Source organism: Nycticebus coucang, chromosome 6 (genome assembly GCF_027406575.1).
Source record: "Nycticebus coucang isolate mNycCou1 chromosome 6, mNycCou1.pri, whole genome shotgun sequence".
Classification (NCBI taxonomy): domain Eukaryota; kingdom Metazoa; phylum Chordata; class Mammalia; order Primates; family Lorisidae; genus Nycticebus; species Nycticebus coucang.
The window spans coordinates 43,434,404-43,459,831 of record NC_069785.1 but is presented as its reverse complement, the minus strand read 5'-3'; the positions used below and the strand labels follow the sequence as shown (position 1 = coordinate 43,459,831).

The window sequence follows — 25,428 nt, the reverse complement described above, 5'->3', positions numbered from 1 at the left end:
CTCAAGCGATTCTCTTGCCTCAGCCTCCTGAGTAGCTGGGACTACAAGCACCTGCCACAACACCCAGCTGGGTGTTTTTAGAGATGGGGTCTCGCTCTTGCTCAGGCTGGTATCAAACCTGTGAGCTCAAGCAATCCACCCACCTCAGCCTCACAGAATGTTAGGATTATAGGCCTGAGCCACCATGCCTGGCCCCAGCTTGGTAGTTTGGAAGGCATTATTTCATAATTCAGGAACTGTCATTCATTATCATAGCTTTTTTTTTCCTTTCTTTTTTTTTTTTTTTGTAGAGACAGAGTCTCACTGTACCGTCCTCGGGTAGAGTGCCATGACTTCATATGGCTCACAGCAACCTCTAACTCTTGGGCTTATGCGATTCTCTTGCCTCAGCCTCCCAAGCAGCTGGGACTACAGGCGCCCGCCACAACACCCGGCTATTTTTTTTGTTGCAGTTTGGCTGGGGCTGGGTTTGAACCCGCCACCCTTGGCATATGGGGCCAGGGCCCTACTCACTGAGCCACAGGCACCGCCCACTTTTTTTTTTTTTTCTTAAAGAGGGTTTCGCCAGCCATATATACCAAGGCTGGTGGGTTCAAATCCGTCCCCGAGGCCAGCTAAAACAATGACAACTGCAACAAAAAAGAAAAAAATAGCCAGGCATTGTGGTGGATGCCTGTAGTCCCAGCTACTTAGGAGGCTGAGGCAAGAGAATCGCTTAAGCCCAAGAGTTTGAGGTTGCTGTGAGCTGTGATGCCACAGCACTCCACCCAGGGTGACAGCTTGAGACTCTGTCTCAAAAAAAAAGGGGGGGGGAGTGGCGCCTGTGGCTCAAAGGAGTAGGGCACAGGCCCCATATGCTGGAGGTGGCGGGTTCAAACCCAGCCCCAGCCGAAAACTGCAAAAAAAAAAAAAAAAATTAAAGAGGGTCTCACACCATCACCCAGGGTAGAGTGCAAAGATATAATCATAGTTTACTGCTGCCTCAAATTCCTGGGTTCAAGTGATCATCTAGTCTCAGTCTTCCAAATAGCTTGAATTACAGGTACATGCCACCATAGCCAGCTAGTTTTTCTTAGTTTTTGTAGAAATGGGGGTCTCTGTATGTTGGCCAGGCTGGCTGGTCTGGAATTCCTGGCCTCAAGCAATCCTCCCTCCTCAGTCTCACAAGTAGCGGGGTTACAGATGCAAGCCTCTGTGCCTGGCTCAGTAGAGCCATGGCTTAAATCAACAAGAAAAACTACTAAATGTAAAAGTGACTATCAAAAATTTTTTCCAATACAGTGGAACCTCTGTTATGTTAATTGCTATAACAAACTAGTCAACCTAAGGAACCAGGCCTACTATACTGATATGTACGTGTCGTTCATGTCCAATCTACAAACATTAGGTCAATTTAAGGAGGTGGTCAACTATGGAGGTTCTTCTATATAATGTTTCTATATTTTAAACTTTCTTTCTTTTTTGTTTATTTTTGGCTAGGGCCGGGTTTGAACCCGCCACGTCCGGTATATAGGACTGAAGCCCTACTCCTTGAGCCACAGGCACCACCCTGTTTCTGTTTTTTTTAGACAGTCTCATGTCTCACCATGTAAACCCACAGGAGAGTGCCGTGACATCACAGCTCACAGCAACCTCCAACTCTTAGGCTTAAGAGATTCTCTTGCATCAGCCTTCCAAGTAGCTGGGACTACAGGCACGCACCACAATGCCCAGCTATTTTTTGGTTGCAGTTGTCATTGTTGTTTAGCAGGCCCAGGCTAGGCTTGAACGTGCCAGCCTCAGTGTATGCGGCCGGCACCCTACTCAATGACTTACGGGCGCCGAGCTATATATTTTAAACTTTCAAGAGTTTAGTTTCAATATTGGAATGATTCATCCATGTGGAACATTTTATTATAGAAATTTTATGTGGGCTCGTCACCTGTGGCTCAAGCGGCTAAGATGCCAGCCATATACACCTGAGCTGGTGGGTTCGAACCCAGCCAGGGCCCGCCAAACAACAATGATGGCTGCAACAAAAAATAGCTGGGCATTGTGGTGGGTGCCTGTAGTCCCAGTTACTTGGGAGGCAGAGTCAGGAGAATTGCTTGAGCATAAAGGCGATCTGGGAAGGCTGATAAAAGTTCTGGGACAAAGAAATAGGTGTGACAAGGGCTAAACTACAGGGCTGGGCCAAATGCTTTTATTTCTCAAAAACGTTGAAAACAAGACTATACGTGAGGCCCAGTGTGGTGTTTCACACCTGTTATCCTAGCACTCTGGAAGGCTGAGGTAGGAGCATCCCTTGAGCTCAGGAGTTTGAGACCACCTTGAGCAAGAGAGAGAACCCGTCTCTACTAAAAATAGGAAAAGTAACCAGGCACTATGGTGGGTACCTGTAGTCCAAGCTACTCAGGAGGCTGAGGAAAGGAGATCACCTGACCAGGAGTTTGAGATTGCTGTGAGCTATGATGCCATGGCTCTCTAGGCTGAGGCAACAGAGTTAGATGCTGATACATATACACACACACTAGTTATATTCAATTTTGAACAAAAAGTGTTTTTTGGGGGGTATCCAAAGTAACTTTCACTGGTAACAAATGAAACTCTAGGTTTCCTTCATATTTAGCTAGCAACTATTTCTTTTTTTATTTTATTTTATTTTTATTTTTTTTTGTAAAGACAGAGTCTCTCTTTATGGCCCTCGGTAGAGTGCCATGGCATCACACAGCTCACAGCAACCTCCAACTCCTGGGCTTAAGCGATTCTCTTGCCTCAGCCTCCCGAGTAGCTGGGACTACAGGTGCCCGCCACAACGCCCGGCTATTTTTTGGTTGCAATTCAGCAGGGGCCAGGTTTGAATCTGCCACCCTCGGTATATGGGGCCAGCGCCTTACCGACTGAGCCACAGGTGCCGCCCGCAACTATTTCTTTTTATATGCTCCACCCTGTTTCTAAAAAAGATTGTGAACTACTTGATGTAGGACCCTGTTCCTATTAACAAATGGACTTTTTTGTTTTGGCCACTTTTTTTAACTTCAACTCTTTTTTCTTTCTTTTTTTTTTGAGACAGAGCCTCAAGCTATCACCCTGGGTAGAGTGCTGTAGCATCACAGCTCACAGCAACCTCCAACTCCTGGGCTTAAGCAATTCTCTTGCCTCAGCCTCCCAAGTAGCTGAGACTACAGGCGCCTGCCACAACACCCGGCTATTTTTTGGTTGTAGTTGTCATTGTTTGGCAGGCCCAGGCTGGATTCGAACCTGCCAGCTCTAGTGTATGTGGCTGGTGCCTTAGCAGTTTGAGCTACAGGCGCCACCTTTTTTTTTTTTTTTTGTAGAGACAGAGTCTCACTTTCTGGCCCTCGGTAGAGTGCCGTGGCCTCACACAGCTCGCAGCAACCTCCAACTCCTGGGCTTAAGCGATTCTCTTGCCTTAGCCTCCCAAGCAGCTGGGACTACAGGCGCCCGCCACAACGCCCGGCTATTTTTTGGTTGCAATTTGGCCGGGGCCGGGTTTGAACCCGCTACCCTCGGTATATGGGGCCAGCGCCTTACCGACTGAGCCACAGTGCCACCCCTTTTCTATTTTTTTTTGTAGAGACAGAGTTTCACTTCATGGCCCTGGGTAGAGTGCCGCGGCATCACACAGCTCACAGCAACCTCCAGCTCCTGGGCTTAAGCAATTCTCTTGCCTCAGCCTCCCAAGCAGCTGGGACTACAGGCGCCTGCCACAACACCCGGCTATTTTTTGGTTGCAGTTCTGCTGGGGCCGGGTTTGAACCCGCCACCCTCGGTATATGGGGCCAGCACCTTACCAACTGAGCCACAGGTGCCGCCCCCCTTTTCTTTTTTTTAAAATAAATAGAGACAGAGTCTCACTTTGTCACCCTCGGTAGAGTGCCGTAGCGTCACAGTTCACAGCAACCTCCAGCTCTTGGGCTTAGCCAATTCTCCTGCCTCAGCCTCCCGAGTAGCTGGGACTACAGGAGTCCGCCACAACTCCCTGCTATTTTTCTTGTTGCAGTTTAGCTGGGGCCCTACTCACTGAGCCATAGGAATTGCCCTTAATCTCAACTCTTGAATAAATGTGGGCTAGCTTTCCTCCTCCTTCTAACCTTGTTATTTTTCCTGTCACTCTTATTGTTCCTGTTGTTTCTCCTACGAAATACTTTCAGGGATAGGAAATCCCAGGCTTGGTCAATGTACCAATAAGGCTTACAGAAACAACTTCACTTCTCATTCTCACATGTGTCTCAAGATATCATCGAGGCGAATTCATATGTCAAAAATAATAAACAAGTATAATCTCTGTTATTACTTAGTATTACTTAGTTATTACTTGTGGGTTCTCCCCCACCCCACAAAGATACTATACATAAAACATCTACTGGCTTGGCGCCTGTAGCTCAAGCGGCAAGGGAGCCAGTCACATACACCAGAGCTGGCAGGTTCAAATCCAGCCCGGGCCCGCCAAACAGAATGATGAGAACTACAACCAAAAAAAAAATTGCTAGGCATTGTTAACAGGCGCATATAGTCCCAGCTACTTGGGAGGCTGAGGCAAGAGAATTGCAGAAGCCCAAGAGTTGGAGGTTGCTGTGAGCTGTGATGCCACGGCACTCTACCCAGGGCAACAGCTTGAGACTCTGTCTCAAAACAAAACAAAACATCTACTTATTCTCTCATTTATTGGACCTTCAAGCAATCCTCTCATGTCAGCCTCCCCAGTAGTTGGGACTACAGATGTGTACCACCATGCCCAGCTAAATTTTTTTATTTTTGAGACAGAGTCTCATTCAGTTGTCCTGGGGTTGAGTGCCTCAGCCTCCTGAGTAGCAGGGACTATAGGCCCCCTGCATACAATGCCCAGCTAGTTTTTCTTTTCTTTCTTTTTTTTTTTTTGAGACAGAGTCTCATCATGTTGCCCTCGGTAGAGTACCATGGCGTCACAGCTCACAGTAACCTCCAACTGTTGGGATAAAGTGATTCTCTTGCCTCAGCCTCCCAAGTAGCTGGGACTACAGGCGCCCACCACAGTGCGCAGCTATTTTTTTGTTGTAGGTATTGTTGCTGTTTAGCAAGCCAAAGCTGGGTTCAAACCCGCGAAACTGGTGTATGTGCCAGCACCCTAACCACTGAGCTAAAGGCACTGAGCCCCAGCTAGTTTTTCTATTTTTAGTAGAGATAGAGTCTTGCTCTTGCTCAGGCTGGTCTTGAATTCATGAACTCAAGCAATCCACTCATCTCAGCCTCCCAGAGTGCTAGGATTACAGGCATAAGCCATTGTGCCTCGGCCTTTTTTAAAAATTTTTAGTAGACATATGGTCTCATTGTATTGCGCAGGCTAGTCTGAACTCTTGACCTTAACTGATTGTTCCAGCTTGGCCTCCCAAAGTGCAAGCTACAATGCCTGGTGTGGATCTACTCTATTACAAGTTTTGAGCTCCTCTAATGCTGTGGAGATGACACATACTCTACTCTTCTAGTAGAAGCACCTAAAAATGATGAAGAGGATCCCAACAGTAATTGCACACTTAAGACTCTGACCTAACAATAGGAATATGGAGAATGAATGAGTTCCAAGAATAGTAATTGTTTGTTTCTTAAGAAGCTACAAAGACCAAAAAAACTTTCAGGGTTTTCCAGACACAACGTAGATTCAAACTTAATGGAATATTAAGTGTAGAGGGTCCACAGCAGCTACTTCTGAAACATGAAAAACAAAAGTAGTTGCAGGAATAGTGGGAAAGGGAATTATTTCAAGATTTCCCATATAGTCTATACATTTAAAAGAAAGAAAACAACAATAACAAGCAAATTACTTCATAGACCCCTCTGGTTTTCTTAAAGATTGGGTCATTTTCTCACTTTGAGAGGAATTAAAGCTCCTTCATTAAAAATAAGCAAAATAAAAGAATAGGCCAGGAGAGGTGGCTCATACCTGTAATCCTAGCATTCTGGGAGGCTAACGCAGGTGTATTGCTTGAGTTTACGAGTTCAAGACCAGCCTGAGCAAGAGTGAGACCCCGTCTCTACTAAAAATAGAAAAACTGAGGCAAGAGGATCACTTAAGCCTGAGTTGGAGGTTGCTGTGAGCTACCATGATACCATGGAACTCTACCCAGAGCAATCACTTAAGACTCTGTCTCAAAAAATAATAATAAAAAAGAGTAAAAATTCACAGCAGCACCCATAGCTCGGTGGGTGGGGCGCCGGCCACATACCCCGAGGCTGGAGGGTTCAAGCTCAGCCCAGGCCTGCTAAACAACAACGACAACTGCAACAAAAAATAGCCGGGCATTGTGGCTGGTGCCTGTAATCCCAGCTACTTGGGAGGCTGAGGCAAGAGAATCACTTAAGCCCAAGAATTTGAAGTTACTGTGAGCTGTGATGCCACAGTTCTTTACAGAGGACAATATAGTGAGACTCTGTCTCAAAAAATAAATAAATAAGTATTCATTATCTCTTGCTGTGGAAAGAAATTTTATGTCTATTAAATTATTTAAGATTAAGAGAACATCACTCCAGTCAATCAGAATGTAATCATTCCCAACTTGCACATGCAGAACACTGGTAAATACTGTTCAGTTGTTAACTAAATTTGATTTTTTTTTTTTTTTTTTTTTATAGAGACAGAGTCTCACTTTATGGCCCTCAGTAGAGTGCCGTGGCGTCACACAGCTCACAGCAACCTCCAACTCCTGGGCTTAAGCAATTCTCTTGCCTCAGCCTCCCGAGTAGCTGGGACTACAGGCGCCCGCCACAACACCCGGCTATTTTTTTTTGTTGTTGCAGTTCGGTGGGGCCGGGTTTGAACCCGCCACCCTCGGTATATGGGGCCGGCGCCTTACCAACTAAATTTGATTTTATTAAATAAACATCCTTTAGTCTATTGTTGAAAAATATTTCCCTGCTGGGAGGCTGAGGTGGTGGAGTACCTAAATTCACGAGTTTGAGACCAGCCTGAGCAAGAGTGAGACCCTGTCTCTAAAACAGCCGGGCGATGTGGTGGATGCCTGTACTGCCAACTACTTGGGAGGCTGAGGCAAGAGAAAAATGCTTTGAGCCCAGGAATTGCAGGTTGCTGTGAGTCCACAGCACTCTACCAAGGATTATAAAGTGAGACTCTGGGCGGCGCCTGTGGCTCAGTGAGTAGGGCGCCGGCCCTGTATGCCGAGGGTGGCGGGTTTGGACCCAGCCCCGGCCAAACTGCAATAGAAAAATACCCGGGCGTTGTGGCGTGCGCCTGTAGTCCCAGCTGCTCAGGAGGCTGAGGCAAGAGAATTGCGTAAGCCCAAGAGTTAGAGGTTGCTGTGAGCCGTGTGACGCCACAGCACTCTACCCGAGGGCGGTACAGTGAGACTCTGTCTCTACAAAAAAACAAAAAAAAAAAACAAAGTGAGACTCTTCTCAGCAAAAACAAACAAACATAAAAACAAACGCTTTTTACCCCATCCCTATCTTCCATTAAGATTCTAGATCTTTTAGGGCCTAGCTTTGTTAGTAGGTAGTTTGGGAAAGCTGCTTTGGTGAACAGATAGATTTTCTTCCTTTAACTTAACACCATCACTCTGGGGGATGTAAATCAATTGTCACAAAGAAAGCTTCTTGTCTCACCAAGTATTTCCCACTAAAATATGGCATTCCTGATAGAATCTATTTTCTAACATGAAAGCAAGATTTAAAAGACGACTCAAAAAAAAAAAGATGATTAATATGTTGTGCTCCTTCTGCAATAGGGCTGAAAACAAAGCTAAAAGAATGGCCACAAATGCTCTGCAGAAGGCTCCCTAGGTAACTAGTAGTCCAATGAACACAACATTCAAGAACTTTCCTTATGGGCGGCGCCTGTGGCTCAGTGAGTAGGGCGCCGGCCCCATATGCCGAGGGTGGCGGGTTCGGACCCAGCCCCGGCCAAACTGCAACAGAAAATAGCCGGGCGTTGTGGCGGGCACCTGTAGTCCCAGCTGCTCGGGAGGCTGAGGCAAAAGAATCGCGTAAGCCCAAGAGTTAGAGGTTGCTGTAAGCTGTGTGACGCCACGGCACTCTACCCGAGGGCGGTACAGTGAGACTCTGTCTCTACAAAAAAAAAAAAGAACTTTCCTTATACAATTTTGTGTCTCCACAAGTTCTAGTAGCTCTAGGCTTCAGATTAAGGAAATGAGGCTGACAGGAGTTACCAACTCAGGACCCTCAAATATCTAATAGTCTCACAGTTTATGAGTTCTTGAGTTTATGACCTTCACACCCACCTCATCATCACTGTCTGAAGTCTCAGAGTCTGATGAGGCTGCTGGCTGACTCACAGGTGGCTCCTTTTCTTCAGAGTCACTGCGCTTCCGCTTTGCCAGGGACAAGAGTTCCTAATAGGACAAAAATAATCATGTCAGTTTTGTTGAACAAAGAAAGAATATCCAGTATAATGCCCACCCTCTCTAGATCTCTTTCACATCTTTGTGATTTCAACCGAAGGACATCATGATGAGGACTTATATCACGTGAACGAACTACAACATTCCTAGGTGCTAAAGAAATGTATTCAAAACTCATCCCCTCCCTCTTAATGGTAAATATATATCTGAAATGGAAACGTTTAACTGGGCTCGGCACCGGTAGCTCAGCGGCTAGGGCATCAGCCATGTACACCAGAGCTGGCAGGTTTGAACCCGGCCTGGGCCAATTGAACAACAAATGACGATTACAACAAAAATAATAGCTGGACATTGTGATGAGAACCTGTAGTCCCAGCTACTCGGGAGGCTGAGGCAAGAGAATTGCTGAAGCCTAAGAGTTTGAGGTTACCTGAGCTGTGACGCCATGGCACCCTATGGAGACTCTGTCTCAAAAAAAAAAAAAAAAGTTTAACTAGAAAACTTAACTGAAGGCTACACCCAAATTGTCACTGATTCTTGCTAAATGACAGAACTAGATGCTCAGGGACTGATAAGAACCACGTTTACAAAGGAAATTTGCTTGCTGTTTTAACTGGTATATCTAACTAATAGTCCTAGCATCCCTTTTATTAAATTGCATGGTAAAAATGGCATTTGTGGAGCTAAGATGAATAAGCTTACAAAACTGTAAATTCCTGGTGCTGTGGTGGGTGCCTATAGTCCCAGCGACTTGGGAAGCTGGGGCAGAAGAATCGCTTAAACCCAGGAGTTGGAGGTTGCTATGAGCTGTGATGCCACAGCACTCTACCCAGGGCAACAGCTTGAGGCTCTGTCTCAAAAAAAAAAACAAACAAAAACCTGTAAATTCCTGAGGTCATTTTATATTTTGAATGTTTAAAAAAAATAATAATAATAATAAATGAGCCAGGCATGATGGCTAACACCTGTAATCTAGTACTTTGGAAGACTAAGGCAGGTGGACTGCTCCAGCTGAAGAGATCAAGAGCAGCCTGAACAAGACCAAGACCCTGTCTCTACAAAAAACCCCAAAAAACCAGCAGGGCATTGTGATGGGCATTTGTAGTCCCAGCTACTTGGGAGGCTGAGGCAAGAGGATCACTTCAGCCCAAGAGTTGAGGTTGCTGTGAGCCATGACACCACAGCACTCTACCAAGGGCAAGAAAGTGAGACTCTCTCTCAAAAAATAAAATAAAACTCAGTGTTGAGCTGGGCATGGTGGCTCATGCCTGTAATCCTAGCACTCTGGGAGGCTGAGGCAGGCGGATCTCCTGAGCTCAGGAGTTTGAGACCAGCCTGAGCAAGAGTGAGAGACTGTCTCAGAAAAACTAGCCAGGTGTTGTGGAGAACTCCTGTAATCCCAGCTACTTGGGAGGATGAAGAAAGAAGATCATTTGAGCCCAAGTTTAAGGTTGCTGTGAGCTATGATGCTGTGGCACTCTACCCAGGGCGACAGAGTTAGACTGTCTCCAAAAGAAAAATAGTTTTCCAGAATAAAAACAAAAAAAAAAAGAAAAAGAATGTATGTTTCTGGTGTTTAATCCAGGTTCTGAGAACAAGCAGTAAGTGTAGCCACTACAACACAATCCTAACTTGACAACTCCTATGCCTCCAATTTGTCATCTGTGCTTTGTCCGATGATTTAAGTGAGATTAGAGAAAGTAAGGTGCCAGTAAGTAAGCCATGGCTACAACCAGGATTTGCTGTCACATGGTTCCCCTTCTTCCTTTACTCCTCCCTAACTCAGTCTGGTCACTCAAAAACAAAACAAAAGGTTACCTGCTCTGCTCTCTGCTAATACGAATACCAGTCCATAATTATATTATACTTACTAGATGCAAGGTACTTTACTAAACATCTGACATTTAAACTTCTTAACAACCAACAGTTCAGTTTTTTTATCATCCTCAATTAAAGATAAAAATACTAAGGAGCAGAAGAAAAGTTAAATAATTTAACCAAGCTGTGTAACTTACCTAGTAAATAACACAATTTAACAAAGCTGTGTAAACTACCCTAGTACATCAAAAAGCCAGGATTCAAACCTTGGCAGATAGAATCCTGGCTCCTAATTCAGTTATGGTTTACTAGTCTAAAACATTTTTCCCTTCTGGCAAAAGAGACAAAACACAGCTGCTGAATACTAGTTGTATTATTCCTTGATGATCACAGTGCTATACAATTATAGGTCAAGTGCTAAGACAAATTTTAAAATAATAGATTGATACGAAGTATCTGTTTTCTTCTTCCAGTCTCTTTCTATTTTAGGAATATGCCCTCTTTCCCTGGCCAGAATGAGAAATGACCTTCTCGAATTAGACAGCTGACCCTCTCCCTTGTTCATAAACAGTCATGGCTAACATACCAACTTCCTGAAAAAGTTGAAAATGGTAAGAACACTGTACTCTGTCATAGCAAAATGGCAACTCTATAGACAAAATGCAAATTATAGCAATATTTGTGCATATAGTCTTTTAAAAATCTGAGTATGGGCGGCGCCTGTGGCTCAGTGGGTAGGGCCCTGACCCCATATTCCGAGGGTGGAGGGTTGAACCCAGCCCCAGCCAAATTGCAACAAAAAAATAGCTGGGCATTGTGGTGGGTGCCTGTGATCCCAGGTACTCGGAAGACTGAGGCAAGAGAATTGCCTAAGCCCAGGAGTTGGAGATTGCTGTGAGCTGTGATGCTACAGAACTCTACCGAAGGCAACAGAGTAAGACTCTATCTCTACAAAAAATAAAAATAAAAAAATAAAAACCTGAGGTATAATTTATATACAGTGGCCGAGCATGGTGGCTCATGCCTGGAATCCTAGCACTCTGGGAGGCCAAGGTGAGTGGATTGCCTGAGCTCACAGGTTCAAGACCAGCCTGAACCAGAGCAAGACCTTGTCTCTAAAAATAGCCAGGAGTTGTGGTGGGAGCCTGTATTCCCAGCTGCATGTGAGGCTGAAGCAAGAGAATTGTTTGAGCCCAAAAGTCTGAGGTTTGCTGTGGGCTGTGATGCCAACAACTCTACTAAGGGTAAAAAAGTGAAACTGTCTCAAAAAAAAAGAAAGTTATATGCAGTATATTTAATCCTTTCTAATGTACAGTTCTATGAGTTGGACACATACAGTTTAACTATGACCACAGTCAAGATAAAAGACAGTTTTTTTTTTTTAATTGTTGGGGATTCATTGAGGGTACAATAAGCCAGTTACACTGATTGCAATTGTTAGGTAAAGTCCCTCTTGCAATCATGTAGTTGTTTTTTTTTTTTTTTTTGAGACAGAGTCTCACTATGTCACCCGTGATAGAGTGGCATTATAGCCCACAGCAAACTCCAACTCTTGGGCTTAAGTGATTCTCTTGCCTCAACCTAACAAGTAGCTGGGACTACAGGTGCCTGCCACGACGCCCAGCTATTTTTTTGTTGCTGTTGTTGCAGTTTATTGTTGTTTTAGCTGGCCCAGGCCGGGTTCGAGCCTGCCAGCTTCAGTGTATGTGGCTGGCCGCCCTACCCACCTACAGGCACCATCTAAAAGACAGTTCTATCAAATTCCCTTATCTTCCTTAGTTCCTATCCACTGGTAACCACAAACCTGCTTTCTGTTCCCATAGATTTGCCTATTATAGAATATCACATACAAGGAACTATATAGCATGCAACCTTTTGAGTCTGGCTTCTTTTACTTGGTATAATGTATCTGAGATTGACCCATGTTGCAACATGTATCAGTATTTCAGTTTTTTCCTGTTCATTGCTAAGAACTATTCCATCCAAAAAAGAACCACGATTTGTTTAACTATTCATCCACTGAAAAATATTTGGGCTATTTCCATTTTGAGGTAATTATATGTTCATATACAAGTTTCTGTGTAAATATAAGTTTTTATTGTACTTGGGTAAATACTTAGCAGTGGGATTGCTAGGTTATATAGTAATTTGTTTATGGCCTTTACTATTACCTTTTTTTCATATTACCTTAATGCAAATTTATAAACATTACAAAGACTTCTGATAAGTAATCTTTTCCCTGAACCCTTGAGAGTCACAAATACACGAGAGCTCTTTTTTTTTTTGTAGAGACAAGAGTCTCACTTTATGGCCCTCGGTAGAGTGCCATGGCCTTACACAGCTCACAGCAACCTCCAACTCCTGGGCTTAAGCGATTCTCTTGCCTCAGCCTCCCGAGTAGCTGGGACTACAGGCGCCCGCCGCAACGCCCGGCTATTTTTTGGTTGCAGTTTGGCCGGGGCAGGGTTTGAACCCGCCACCCTCGGTATATGGGGCCGGCGCCCTACTGACTGAGCCACAGGTGCCGCCTACACTAGAGTTCTTGCTTAAAGAAACAACTCGGGGGGTGGCGCCTATGGCTCAAGGAGTAGGGCGCCAGACCCATATGCCGGAGGTGGCGGGTTCAAACCTAGCCCCGGCCAAAAACCAAAAAAAAAAAAGAAACAACTCGGGAGGCACCTGTGGCTCAGTGAGTAGGGCACCGGCCCCATATATCAAGGGTGGTGGGTTCAAACCCAGCCCTGGCCAAACTGCAACAAAAAAATAGCCGGGTGTTGTGGCAGGTGCCTGTAGTCCCAGCTGCTCGGGAGGCTGAGGCAAGAGAATCACATAAGCCCAAGAGCTGGAAGTTGCTGTGAGCCGTGTGACGCTACGGCACTCTACCAAGGGCAGTAAAGTGAGACTCTGTCTCTACAAAAAAAAAAACAAACAAAAAAAAACAAAAGAAACAACTCATAGGCTCAGCGCCTGTGGCTCAAGCAGCTAAGGCGCCAGCCACATACACATGAGCTGGCGGGTTCGAATCCAGCCTGGGCCTGCCAAACAACAGCTGCAACCAAAAAATAGCCGGGCATTGTGGCAGGCACCTGTGGTCCCAGCTCCTTGGGAGGCGAAAGCAGGACAATCGCTTGAGCCCAGGATTTTGAGGTTGTTGTGAGCTGTGATGCCACAGCACTCTACCCAGGGTGACAGCCTGAGGCTCTGTCTCAAAAAAAGAAACAACTCACATAGAGATTTGGATACACTATCAACCAAATACTTCCCTGAAACATTAACTATTACATACAGTAGATACCGATTAAAAGTTACTGTAACTAAGTGTTAAGATATTCCTACTCCCGGGCAGCGCCTGTGGCTCAAGGAGTAGGGTGCCGGTCCCATTTGCCAGAGGTGGCGGGCTCAAACCCAGCCCCGGCCCAAAACCACAAAAAAAAAAAAAAGAAAGATATTCATACTCCCATCCTGTTAAAAAGATTTTTCTTTGGGGTGCCGCCTGTGGTTCAGTGGGCAGGGCGCTGGCCCCATATACTGAGGGCGGTGGTTGGAATCTGGCCCTGGCCAAACTGTAACAAAAAAATAGCCAGGAGTTGTGGCAGGCGCCTGTAGTCCCAGATACTCGGGAGGCTGAGGCAAGGGAATTGCCTAAGCTCAGGAGTTGGATGTTGCTGTGAGCTGTGTGATGCCACGGCACTCTACCATGGGCGATAAAGTGAAACTCTGTCTCTAAAAAAAAAAAAAAGAAAAAAGGCTTTACTTTATACTAAAAACCTAACAAATGGCTCTGCCTCATTAATGAACAATTGCATGTGATAAGCACAGTTCCTCTCTTATTTTTTTTTTTTTTTTTTTTTGGCCGGGGCTGGGCTTGAACCCGCCACCTCCGGCATATGGGACCGGCGCCCTACCTGCTGAGCCACAGGCACCGCCCACAGTTCCTCTCTTATTACATTAAATACTATATTAACAATAGTATGGAGACAGCAAAGACCCTCTTAATGTGAAAGATGCACTTTCCATAACTTGAGGACTGTATGGTAAATTATTAGGGAAAATCACAGCAAGGTTACTCTTTTTAGTCCAATCCTTTAGTTCAGTCTATTGAGGACTCACAACAGACAGCTGGATAGACCACTGTGCAACCAAAAAGTCCTCCCAATACTACACATGTAAAGAAACTGTCATATTTGTTAGGGGTGACTTAGCCAACATGTGTACTGAAAAAAGCTAATCTGAGCCAGGCACGGTGGCTCACACCTTATTCCTAGTACTTTGGGAGGCTGAGGCAGGTGGATTGCTTGAGCTCAGAAGTTCAAGACCAGCCTTAGCAAGAAGCTCTACTAAAAAACAGAAAAACTAGCTGGGTGTTGTGGTGGTTGTATGTAGTCCCAACTACTTGGGAAGCTGAGGCAAGAGGATAGCTTGAGCCCAAGAGTTTGAGGTTGCTGTGAGCTACCACACTCACTCAGCCCAGGGCCACAGAGTGAAACTCTGTCTCTACATAAATAAATAAATAAATATCTGCTTAAAGTAATGCCAATGCCCAACCTATTACTGGTATAGCTGTGCAGAGAGTCTGCGTCTGGACTTTAGAGAAGTTTCATTAACATGGCTTTAACATAAACTAGACCAGGTGGTGCCTATGCTCAGTGAGTAGGGCGCCAGCCCCATATATAGAGGGTGGTGGGTTTGAACCCAGCCTGGGGCAGCTAAACAACTGCAACCAAAAAAAAAAAATAGCCAGATGTTGGTGGGCAGCTGTAGTCCCAGCTACTCGGGAGGCTGAGGCAAGAGAATCGCCTAAGCCCAATAGCTGGAGGTTGCTGTGAGCTGTGATGCCACAGCACTCTACCGAGAGCAACAGAGCAAGTCTCTGTCTCTAACAAAAAATAAATAAATAAATAAACTAGACCACCAAAACTGAGACATCAAAAATAAAGCAAGAAAAGGAGAATAAAAACCCATATGAATAAACTTTCTTTTTTTTTTTGTAGAGACAGAGTCTCACTTTACGGCCCTCGGTAGAGTGCCATGGCATCACACAGCTCACAGCAACCTCCAACTCCTGGGCTTAAGCGATTCTCTTGCCTCAGCCTCCAGAGTAGCTGGGACTACAGGCGCCCGCCACAACGCCCAGCTATTTTTTGGTTGCAGTTCAGCCGGGGCTAGGTTTGAACCCACCACCCTCGGTATATGGGCCGGCGCCTTACCAACTGAGCCACAGGTGCCGCCCCCATATGAATAAACTTTAAGACTTTTTTTTTTTTTTTTTGTGGTTTTTGACGGGGGCTGGGTTTGAACCTGCCACCTCTGGCATAGGGGACCGGTGCCCTACTCCTTGAGCTTGTAGCTAATCAGCATACTAAGAACTTTTTCACTTATTCCACAAATACAACGAATATAAATAATGCCTACCAGCTAAAGTGACCAAATATGCTGGTCTGCCCTATTCTGTTGAGGTTTTAGCACTGAAAGTCCTACATCTAGGAAACTCTGGTTTCCTAACTGGGACAATTGGTCATCTGACTACCAGCACCCTTTATGTATGTACCTTGCCCTGGGTAGACACCAGTGAGGAAAAGATACATAGTCCCTTGACCTCATGGAATTTGAAACTGAGTGTGGGAGACAGACAATAAAAAAAGAAACAATGAATTACATCTAATGGTAAGTGCTAAGGAGGCAGTCAGTCAAGTGAATAGAGGGTCTGTTCACAGTAGGGGCAATCTGGGAGGTGTCTCTGAGGCAACGGCCCCTATGCTGAGGCCAGAAACTTTGGGAAAGGAAACCAGGCTACAGTTTTCTGGATAGAGGCCTTCAGATGGAACAGCTAAGTCCCTGAAGCTGATAACAGCTTGGTTCAAAGAACTGAAAGATAAACAATGTGACTTAAGCTTACCAGCAAGAGGGACAATGGAATGAGGTGGGTTAAAGGTAAAAAGAAAATAGATCATTCTGAGTTTTATTAAAGCAAGGTCAGGAGCATGGATTTTATTTGAAGGCAGTGGGTGTAAAGCCATCAAATTTTTTTTTTTTTTTTTTGAAACAGAGCCTCAAGCTGTTGCCCTGGGTAGAGTGTCATGCCATCACAGCTCACTGCAACCTCCAACTCCTGGGCTCAAGCGATTCTCTTGCCTCCGCCTCCCAAGTAGCTGGGACTACAGGCGCCTGCCACAATGCCCAGCTATTTTTTTTTGGTTGCAGCTGTCGTTGCTTGGCGGGCCTGGGCTGGATTTGAACCCGCCAGCTCAGGTGTATGTGGCTGGAGCCTTAGCTGCTTGAGCCACAGGTGCCAAGACAAACTGATACCTTTTTTTTTCTTTTTTTTTTGAGACAGAGTTTCACTTTGTCACCCTTGGTAGAGTGCAGTGGTGTCACAGCTCACAGCAACCTCCAACTCCTAGGCTCAAACGATTCTCTTGCCTCAGCCTACCAAGGGACTGGTACTACAGGCACCCGCCACAACGCCCCCAAAAAAAAACAACGCTATTTTTTTTCTTGTTGCAGTTTGGCCGGGGCCGGGTTTGAACCTGCTACCCTCGGTATATGGGGCCAGCACCCTACCGACTGAACCATCAGATGGTTTTATCCGAGGGTTTTACCCAATCCACTAAGGGTTTTTAAGAGCATTGCTAGAAAAAGAAATAAAAACAAAACAAAAGAGCACTTTAGCCAGTAGATGAACAGATTAGAGAGGCAGGGTAGAAGAGCAGAAAGGAGTCAAAAGGAACCCACAGCAGTCCCATCAGAGTGGATGGTGGCCCAGACAAAGTAGCCATAGGTACAGGGAGAAGTGGGAGGTCTTGAGAAATGATGAAGAAAAAAATAACTCACAGAATTTTAAATTTGAGGTATTAATTGCTAGTCTTTCTTTCAAATCAAAACTATTGGCTGAAAACTATGATTCAAACCATGGATACTGGTTATTTTTCAGGAGTAAGGAAGGTGTGTATATGTTTGTGGGAGAGGAAAGTATTTTTGTATTGTTGGGGCTATTTGAACAAGCCTGTATTATTTTTTTTTAAATAGTAATAAAACAAATCAAGGCTGGGCACAGTGGCTCACTCCTGTAATTCTAGCACTTTGGGAGGCTGAGGCAGCATGACTGCTTGAGGCCAGGAATTCAAGACCAGCCTGAGCAACAACAGTGAGACCCTGGGCAGCGCCTGTGGCTCAGTCGGTAAGGTGCCGGCCCCATATACCGAGGGTGGCGGGTTCAAACCCGGCCCCGGCCAAACTGCAACAAAAAAATAGCCGGGTGCTGTGGCGGGCGCCTGTAGTCCCAGCTACTCGGGAGGCTAAGGCAGGAGAATTGCCTAAGCCCAGGAGTTGGAGGTCTCTGTGAGCTGTGTGACGCCACAGAACTCTACCGAGGGCAATAAAGTGAAACTCAGTCTCTACAAAACAAAACAAAACAAAAAAAAAAAAAAAAAACAGTGAGACCCTATCTCTACAAAAAAATAGAAAAATTAGCCAGGCATGCTAATGGTGGTAGTGCATGCCTGTAGTTGGGAGGCTGAGGTAGAAGGATCACTTAAGCCACTTTCAGCTACTTGGGAGGCTGAGGTAGAAGGATCACTTAAGCCAAGGATTTGAAGGCTGCAGTGAGCTAAGGTAACACCACTGCCCTCCAACCTGTGTGGAAGGGAAAAAAACAAAACAATACAATGAATAAACACACAAAAAATTTAAAAGTAGTAATTCCAAAGTAGCAGTATTAGAATTTTTTAAATTGCAAATGATTGGCACTAAATGTGGTAGCATTCCTCATTTAAATTTTGTTTGACTACTGGCACCCTCCACAACACCTGGCTATTTTTTGGTTGCAGCCGTCATTGGCGGGCCCGGGCTGGATTTGAACCTGCCAGCCTCGGTGTATGTGGCTGGCGCTGCAACCACAATACACTACTTTCTAAATAACATACATTTCTACTCCTTAAAGAAGGCATATCTGTTACAAGTAGAAGAGCTGGAGCAAGAACCCAACTGATAGAGCACTTATTTCTGTAAGTAATATCATTATAACCAGGTTAGAAAACTTCCCACTATGGATGTGCCAAGTAGCATTCACTTATTTGACAAAGATTTATTAACTGCCTACTGTGTCAGGCAGGGATTATTTTCAACTATCTACTCGATGTCTCCACTTGGATATCTCATAGACACTTTAAACTCCACATATTCAAGACTCAGGATCTTCACCTCTAAACATGATTCTCCTCTACAGTTCCCTGTCTCAGCCCAGAGACTGGTATCCATCACTTATACATTCTCTTCTTAGCCCAATAGCCAATCAGTCTTCAAGTGCTGTCAGTCCTACATCCTGAATATTACAACTAATCAATTCCACTGTCTGTCATCTCTCTAATTATTATACCAATCCAAGTCAGTCCTTCATTCAACAAAAACTGACAAAGTCACACAATGACTATTCTAGGTGCCAGGAGTACTACAGTGAACAAATACGCTCGCTGTCCTGAAGCTTCCATTCTAGTGAAACTTATATTCTCTACCTCCTCTGACCTGAACTTCACTACCTGCCACCAAACTAAGGGCGCCTTCTACATTACTCTACACATAGCAGCGTAGGTAAGCTAATAAAAAGGTGAGCCAAGGCAGGTGGATTACCTGAGCTCAGGAGTTTGAGACCAGCCTGAGCAAGAGTGAGACCCCGTCTCTAAAAACAGCTGGGCGTTGTGGTAGCTGCCTTTAGTTCCAGCTACTGGGGAGCCCAAGAGTTTGAGCTATGACACCGTGGCACTTTACTGAAGGCGACAAAGTGAGACTCTGTCTCAAAAAAAAAAAAAGCAAATCTGAGTATCTCTTAAAATCCTTCAATGGCTTCTTATTATCCTCAGAATAAAGCCCAGAGTCCTCAATGTTGCAAACTTGGCCCTGCCAGTGACTTTAAATTTTTTTCTTTTGGCTCGGTGCCTGTGGCTCAAGCAGCTAAGGCGCCAGCCACGTACACCTGAGCTGGCGAATTCAAATCCAGCCCGGGCCCACCAAACAATGACGGCTGCAACCAAAAAACAGCCAGGCATTGTGGCGGGCGCCTGTAGTCCCAGCTACTTGGGAGGCGGAGGCAGGAGAATTGTTTGAGCCCAGGAGTTGGAGGTTGCTGTGAGCTGTGAAGCCATAGCACTCTACCCAGGGCAACAGCTTGAGGCTCTATCTCAAAAAATAAATTAAAAAAAATTAAAAAAATTTTCTTTTTAACCTTGTTATTTTATTTTTGAGACAAGGTCTTGCTCTCCTGCCCAAGCTAGAGTGCACTGGCATCATCATAGATCACTACAACCTCAAACTCCTGTGCCCAAGCAATCCTCCAGCTTTGGCCTTCCTAATAGCTAGAACTCCAGGTGTATGCTATCCCATTTGGCTAATTTTTCTAGTTTTTGTAGAGATGGGGTCTTCAGTATTTTGCTCAGACTTGTCTTGACCTCTGGGCCCCAAGGAATCCTTCTGCCTTTGCCTTCCAAAGTATTAGAATTGTTAAGTATTAGCCCCAATCTTCATTCTATTCATTTATTTATTTATTTATTTATTTATTTATTGCGGTTTTTTGGCCGAGGCCAGGTTTGAACCCACCACTTCCAGTATATGGGGCCGGTGCCCTACTCCTTTAAGCCACACATGCTGCCCTGTATTTATTTATTTTTGAGACAGAGTCTCATTATGTCACACTCGATGGAGTGCCATGGCATCACAGCTCACAGCAACCTCAAACCCTTGGGCTTAAGCAATTTTCTTGCCTCAGCCTCACAAGTAGCTGGGACTACAGGCACCCACCATAACGCCCAGCTGTTTTTTTTTTTGTTGTTGCAGTTGTCATTGTTGTTTAGCTGGCCTGGGCTGGGGTTGAACCTGCCAGCTTCAGTGCATGTGGCCGGCGCCATAACCACTGTGTTATAGGCGCCAAGCCGCCAACCTACATTTTAAATAAGCAACCCAGGGAGCTTCAGACACAGAGCCCCACCTCCCCAATTAGGAAAAACTAGGCTAGAAAGCTCAAAAAAATTAAATAAAATAAAAATAAAATAAATAAAAAATAAATAACTATGCTCCATTCATTCCACACTGGACACTCAATGATCTATTATGGTTTGTTCCTTCCATAGGAACTGTACACTAGACAGCAAGTTGAATGTCATATCCATAATGAAGACTCAGAACCAGATGGAACAAAATTGGCATCTTGGTCGGAAAAGGCCCAGAATGCACTAGTTGTGTCTAAGGATTCCTAAAGGCCCCAAAACTACACTGACTATGAACTTTCACTAAAGAACTTTAGTGAAAACATCCAGAGGGCAGAGATCTTTCTTTTTGATTCATCTGAGAGCCTGGTACAATGCTGAACACAAAAACAGACAGAAAGCACTGATGCCGGGTGGTGACTGTGGCTCAGTGAGTAGGGTGCTGGCCCCATATACCAAGGGTGGTGAGTTCGAACCCGGCCTGAGCCAAACTGCAACAACAACAACAACAACAAAAAATAGCTGGGTGTTGTGGCGAGTGCCTGTAGTCCCAGCTACTTAGGAGGCTGAGGCAAGAGAATTGCCTAAGCCCAAGAGATGGAGGTTGCTGTGAGCTGTGACGCCACAGCACTCTACTGAGGGCAACAAAGTGAGACTCTGTCTCTCTAAAAAAAAAAAAATAATAAAAATAAATAAATAAAAACAGAGTGGAAAGATTTGAGTACAAATCCCAATTCTATCACTTAACTAGTTGTGTGACTGATTAAACACCTTCAACCTCATTTTCTTTATATGCAAAGAGAGGAAAGCGATTACACGTTAACCATAATTTGCAAACTTGACATTGTAAATTAAAGTGTCTAGTATACATACCCTAAGCACTATGTAAATGGTAGCTGATGTTATTATTAGAAATACCTACAGGGCGGCGCCTATGGCTCAGTCAGTAAGGCGCTGGCCCCATATACCGAGGGTGGAGGGTTCAAACCCGCCCCAGCCAAACTGCAACCAAAAAATAGCCGGGCGTTGTGGTGGGCGCCTGTAGTCCCAGCTACTCGGGAGGCTGAGGCAAGAGAATCACCTTAAGCCCAGGAGTTGGAGGTTGCTGTGAGCTGTGTGAGGCCACGGCACTCTACTGAGGGCCATAAAGTGAGACTCTGTCTCTACAAAAAAAACAAAAAAAAAAGAAATACCTACAATTGCAGACCAGAAAATAGTAAGAAGAAAAATACAGTAATAATTTATTTTTTTCCAGAGTCTCACTATGTCATCCTCAGTAGAGTCCCGTGATGTCACAGCTCATAGCAACCTCAAACTCCTGGGCTTAAGTGATTCTCCTGCCTCAGCCGTCTCTAGCAGCTGGGACTACAGGCACCTGCTACAACACCCAGTTATTTTTTTGTTGCAGTTGTCATTGTTATTTAGCAGGCCTGGGCTGGGTTCAAACCCACTAGCCCTGGTGTATGTGGCCGCCACCCTAGCCATTAAACTATAGGCACCAAGCCATAATTTTTTAACTTTTTGTAGAGACAGGGTCTCACTGTGTTACCCAAGCTGGTCTCAAACTCCTAACCTCAAACAATCCTCCCACCTTAGCCTCCCAAAATGCTGGGATTACAAATGTGAGCCACTGTGTCCAGTTGTGTTTTTTTTTTAAGTATGGCCACAAACCTATATAATGAAAGAAACATCCTTTATTTAATATGAAGACTATTACATTGTACTTTGTAAGGGTGGCGCCTGTGGCTCAAGGAGTAGGGCACCGGTCCCATATGCTAGAGGTGGCAGGTTCAAACCTAGCCCCGGCCAAAAAACAAAAAGAGTATGTCTACATTGTACTTTGTAGCATAAACATAGAACCTCCACAGTTGACCCTCTTTGTACCCTGACCACCTCCTTAAGATGACCTATTTTACACAGCCTGCACATGGATTAAATGTACATATCAGTACAAGAGATCTAGTTCCTTATGTTGAACATCTCTGTCTGTCAATTAGTCTTTTAGTGGTTGACTTACAGAGGGTGTATAGCAGATTCTAAGCCTAACTTCCAGTCTAAAATTATCAAACTTTTATAGTCAAGAATGTATTTTTGATTTTTTTTTTTTTAGAGACAGTGTCTCACTCTGATGGCCTGCATAGAGTACCATGGTGTCATAGCTCACAGCAATCTCAAACTCCTGAGTTCAAGAGATCCTCTTGCCTCAGCCTCCAAAGTAGCTGGGACTACAGGTACCCACCACAACACCCGCCTAAGTTCTCTATTTTTAGTAGCGATGGGATCTCACTCTTACTCAGGCTGTTCTCAAACTCTTGAGCTCAAGCAATACACCTGCCTCAGTCTCCCAGAGTGCTAGGATTACAGGAGTGAGCCACTGCATCCAGCCCTATTTTTATAAACTTCAGGAGCTTTTCAATAAGAACACTTTCAACTTACCATTTCAATTCTCATCCCCAAACAAGGTTTCTATTCCTTAGACAGTCCTCTGTGAGCCCCATTATTTCCCCACCTCTTGGCCCCCACCATTTTCTTTTTCTTTCCTTTTTTTTTCAAAACAGCTTTTCTTCAACAACCCTCCAGATCCTTCTTAAAAGTCCTCCCTTTTCATGCCCTAATACTTTAGTCCTTAGACCTCTGCCCTAATAACAAAGAACCCCCAAGAAGCCATTTAGGGACTTGGTGGCTCACACCTGTAATCCTAGCACTCTGGGAGGCCTAGGCAGGTGGATTGCCTGAGCTCACAGGTTCAAGACCAGCCTGAGCCACAATGAGAAAAAAATAGCCAGGCGTGTGGCCTGTAGTCCCAGCTACTTGGGAGGCTGAGGCAAGAGAATCACTTGAGCCCAAAAGTTTGAAGTTGCTGTGAGCTGTGATGCCACCGCACTCTACTGAGGGCAACAAAGTGAGACTCTGTCTCAAAAAAAAAGCCATTTATACAAAAATTTTATAATTTTGCAAATGTTTGAGAGCCATTAACACTTTATCCTTATACTGCCCAATTAGATACACAGGCTAATGTTATATCTTGATTTTACATTTAAGATCAAAGATATATAGGTAAAATACAGCATAAGCCCAGCCTAGAACTCAAATTTCCAGATTCCAAGTTCAGTACTCTACTCAACTTAAAAAACTACCATCCTTTGCATATTCTTTCTTTTTATCATTTGTTCATTAATCATGGGGGAAACCACGTTCGTATCTAATATCACTAGATCACTGTTTCAAGGGCAGCTTCCTTCCTACAATATTTTTTCGAGTACCAGTATATAAACAGTACAAGACACTAAGGCCAAAAATTACTTTCAATAGTTCCTGCACAATCTTCAAGTAAGAAAGATTTGTGGGATGTTGCATGAAAAAAGCCAAGAAGCCTGGGTCACAGTACCTCCATGGCGCCCTACACAGTTCTCCACTTCATCCAGTATTTGCCCTCTTTCCTCCTCCAAAGAGTGTTTTCCCCTGTCTGACATCTCAACGGGGACCCTTCTCAAACACATACGACCCTAGTCGCCAAATAAACTCATGCCCACAGCTAAGTCTTCCTCCCCCAAACTGCAGAGACTACTTGGGACATTTACTAGTGTCCATCCTCTGTCCACACCCCTAGTCTGAAAAACTTCTAGAGCCCGCACCTTCTCTGCTCTCATACCCCCACCCCCACTCCACGCTCACCCTTGCACCTCCTCCCAAAGCTCCCAGCCTCCTGGGTTGGCGGGCGACACTTCCTATCTCTCCAGGCCCGGATCGCCCAGACTGCAGCCTGCCACCCCGACTTGGCTATGGCAGATCGCGGTCCCCTTCGCTACCCCCAAGCCCGAGGCCCATCAGCCTGGTCCCTGCCCCGCCTCCCCGCCCAAGGCGCCAAGTCCCGGGGCTCAGTGTCCAGGGCCAGGTCGGACTCCGAGGGCCCTGGACGCTGCGGGGAAGACAGGATGGGGGTTGCAGCAGCAGTAAGGGTACTACGCGGGTCGGGCGCTTGGGTCGGGAGGCTCCGGGCCCGAGCTGATGCCGGCTCCCGCGGCTCCGACTCAGCCCTCCCGCTCTGCCGTCCCGCGCCTCCGCGGCCTGCCCTCACCTGATCCAGGTTCTCGTCACTGCCGCTGTCCTCCGTGTCCGAGTCGATCACAACGCGGCCTTTCCGCTTCTTCACCATGGTGGTCCCCCGGCTCCCACGCCGGACACCGCCCGGACTCCCCTCTTGCCCGCCTGCCAGTGGGACCGCCACTGCCGCCGCCACCGCCGCCGCTCGACCCACACAAAGGCGACCGCGCATGCGCGCTCCGCTCCGCCCCTGGCCCCGCCCACTCCCGGCGCACGCCGTTCGCCGGCGCCCGGCGCACTGCCCTGTCCCACCCCCGACGCAGCGTGGCAGGTGGGGCCGCGCGCCCACTTGGGTTCCAGCAGAGGCCGGGGGTGGCTTGTCGGGTTCTTTCTGCCCCTGGGCTCTCTTATCTATGTTTCTACTGCGAAGCCGAAGTTCAGTGGGCTTCCAACCTGTCGAAGGCTGGAACTGCAAAGATCCAGGTCCTCTCTGATGGGGCTCACGTGTCTCTTTTCAACTATCTGACACTGATGGGGCGTGGAGGGCGACCTCAGGGGCTGCCTGCCTGGAGGAAACTAGCTGCGATGAAAGACACCTATCGCTCGGACCAAGCCGAGCGCACTGGTTGAAGGATGAAACCTGCATACCGAGGCTTGCAACTGACAGCTGAGCTCGGACCCAGACATATGAGTTATGTTTAAAAAGAGTGGAGGAAAGGGTGTTTGAAGTAGAGCACAGCGTGGGCAATGGCCCAGAGATAATAGAGAAAGTTGGGTTTAGGCAACTGAAAGTTCATTGTTGCCAAAGCGGAGCGTGTGGTGTGTGTGTTGGGGGGGGGCGACAGATGAGGCTGGAGGAACGTGGCAGCCACATCATTCAGAACCTAATAATACCTAATTTAGATAGTTTGATCTTTAGCATTTTAAACTGAAGAACGACATGATTAGATCTGCTTTTAAAAGAATACTCTGTCTGCAATGTGGCGAATGCATTAAAAGGAAGTGAGACTTGGGCGGCACCTGTGGCTCAGTGAGTGGGGCGCCGGTCCCATATGCCGGAGGTGGCGGGTTCAAACCCAGCCCCGGCCAAAAAAAAAAAGGAAGTGAGACTAAGGTGACCAGGTGCGGTGGCTCACACCTGTAACCCCGGAACAATGGGAAACACAAGCGGGAAGATTGCTTTAGTTGGAAACCAACATGAGCAAGAAGCAGATCTCACCTCTTCTGAAAATAGGAAAATT

At 45.8% G+C, this 25,428-nt stretch overlaps 1 protein-coding gene across 1 annotated transcript in view; it reads right to left on the bottom strand.

Moving 5' to 3' along the window:
• Positions 1–24,425, bottom strand: part of RTF1 (RTF1 homolog, Paf1/RNA polymerase II complex component) — a 76,120-nt gene extending 51,695 nt beyond the window's left edge. Inside the window, exons 1-2 of the mRNA XM_053595869.1 lie at positions 24,222–24,425; positions 8,232–8,342 (exon numbers count right to left, since the gene is read on the bottom strand). Of these exons, the coding sequence (XP_053451844.1) occupies positions 8,232–8,342; positions 24,222–24,419 (309 nt within the window). The 5' untranslated portion in view covers positions 24,420–24,425. The remainder of the gene's footprint in view (positions 1–8,231; positions 8,343–24,221) is intronic.
• Positions 24,426–25,428: the final 1,003 nt, after the last annotated feature.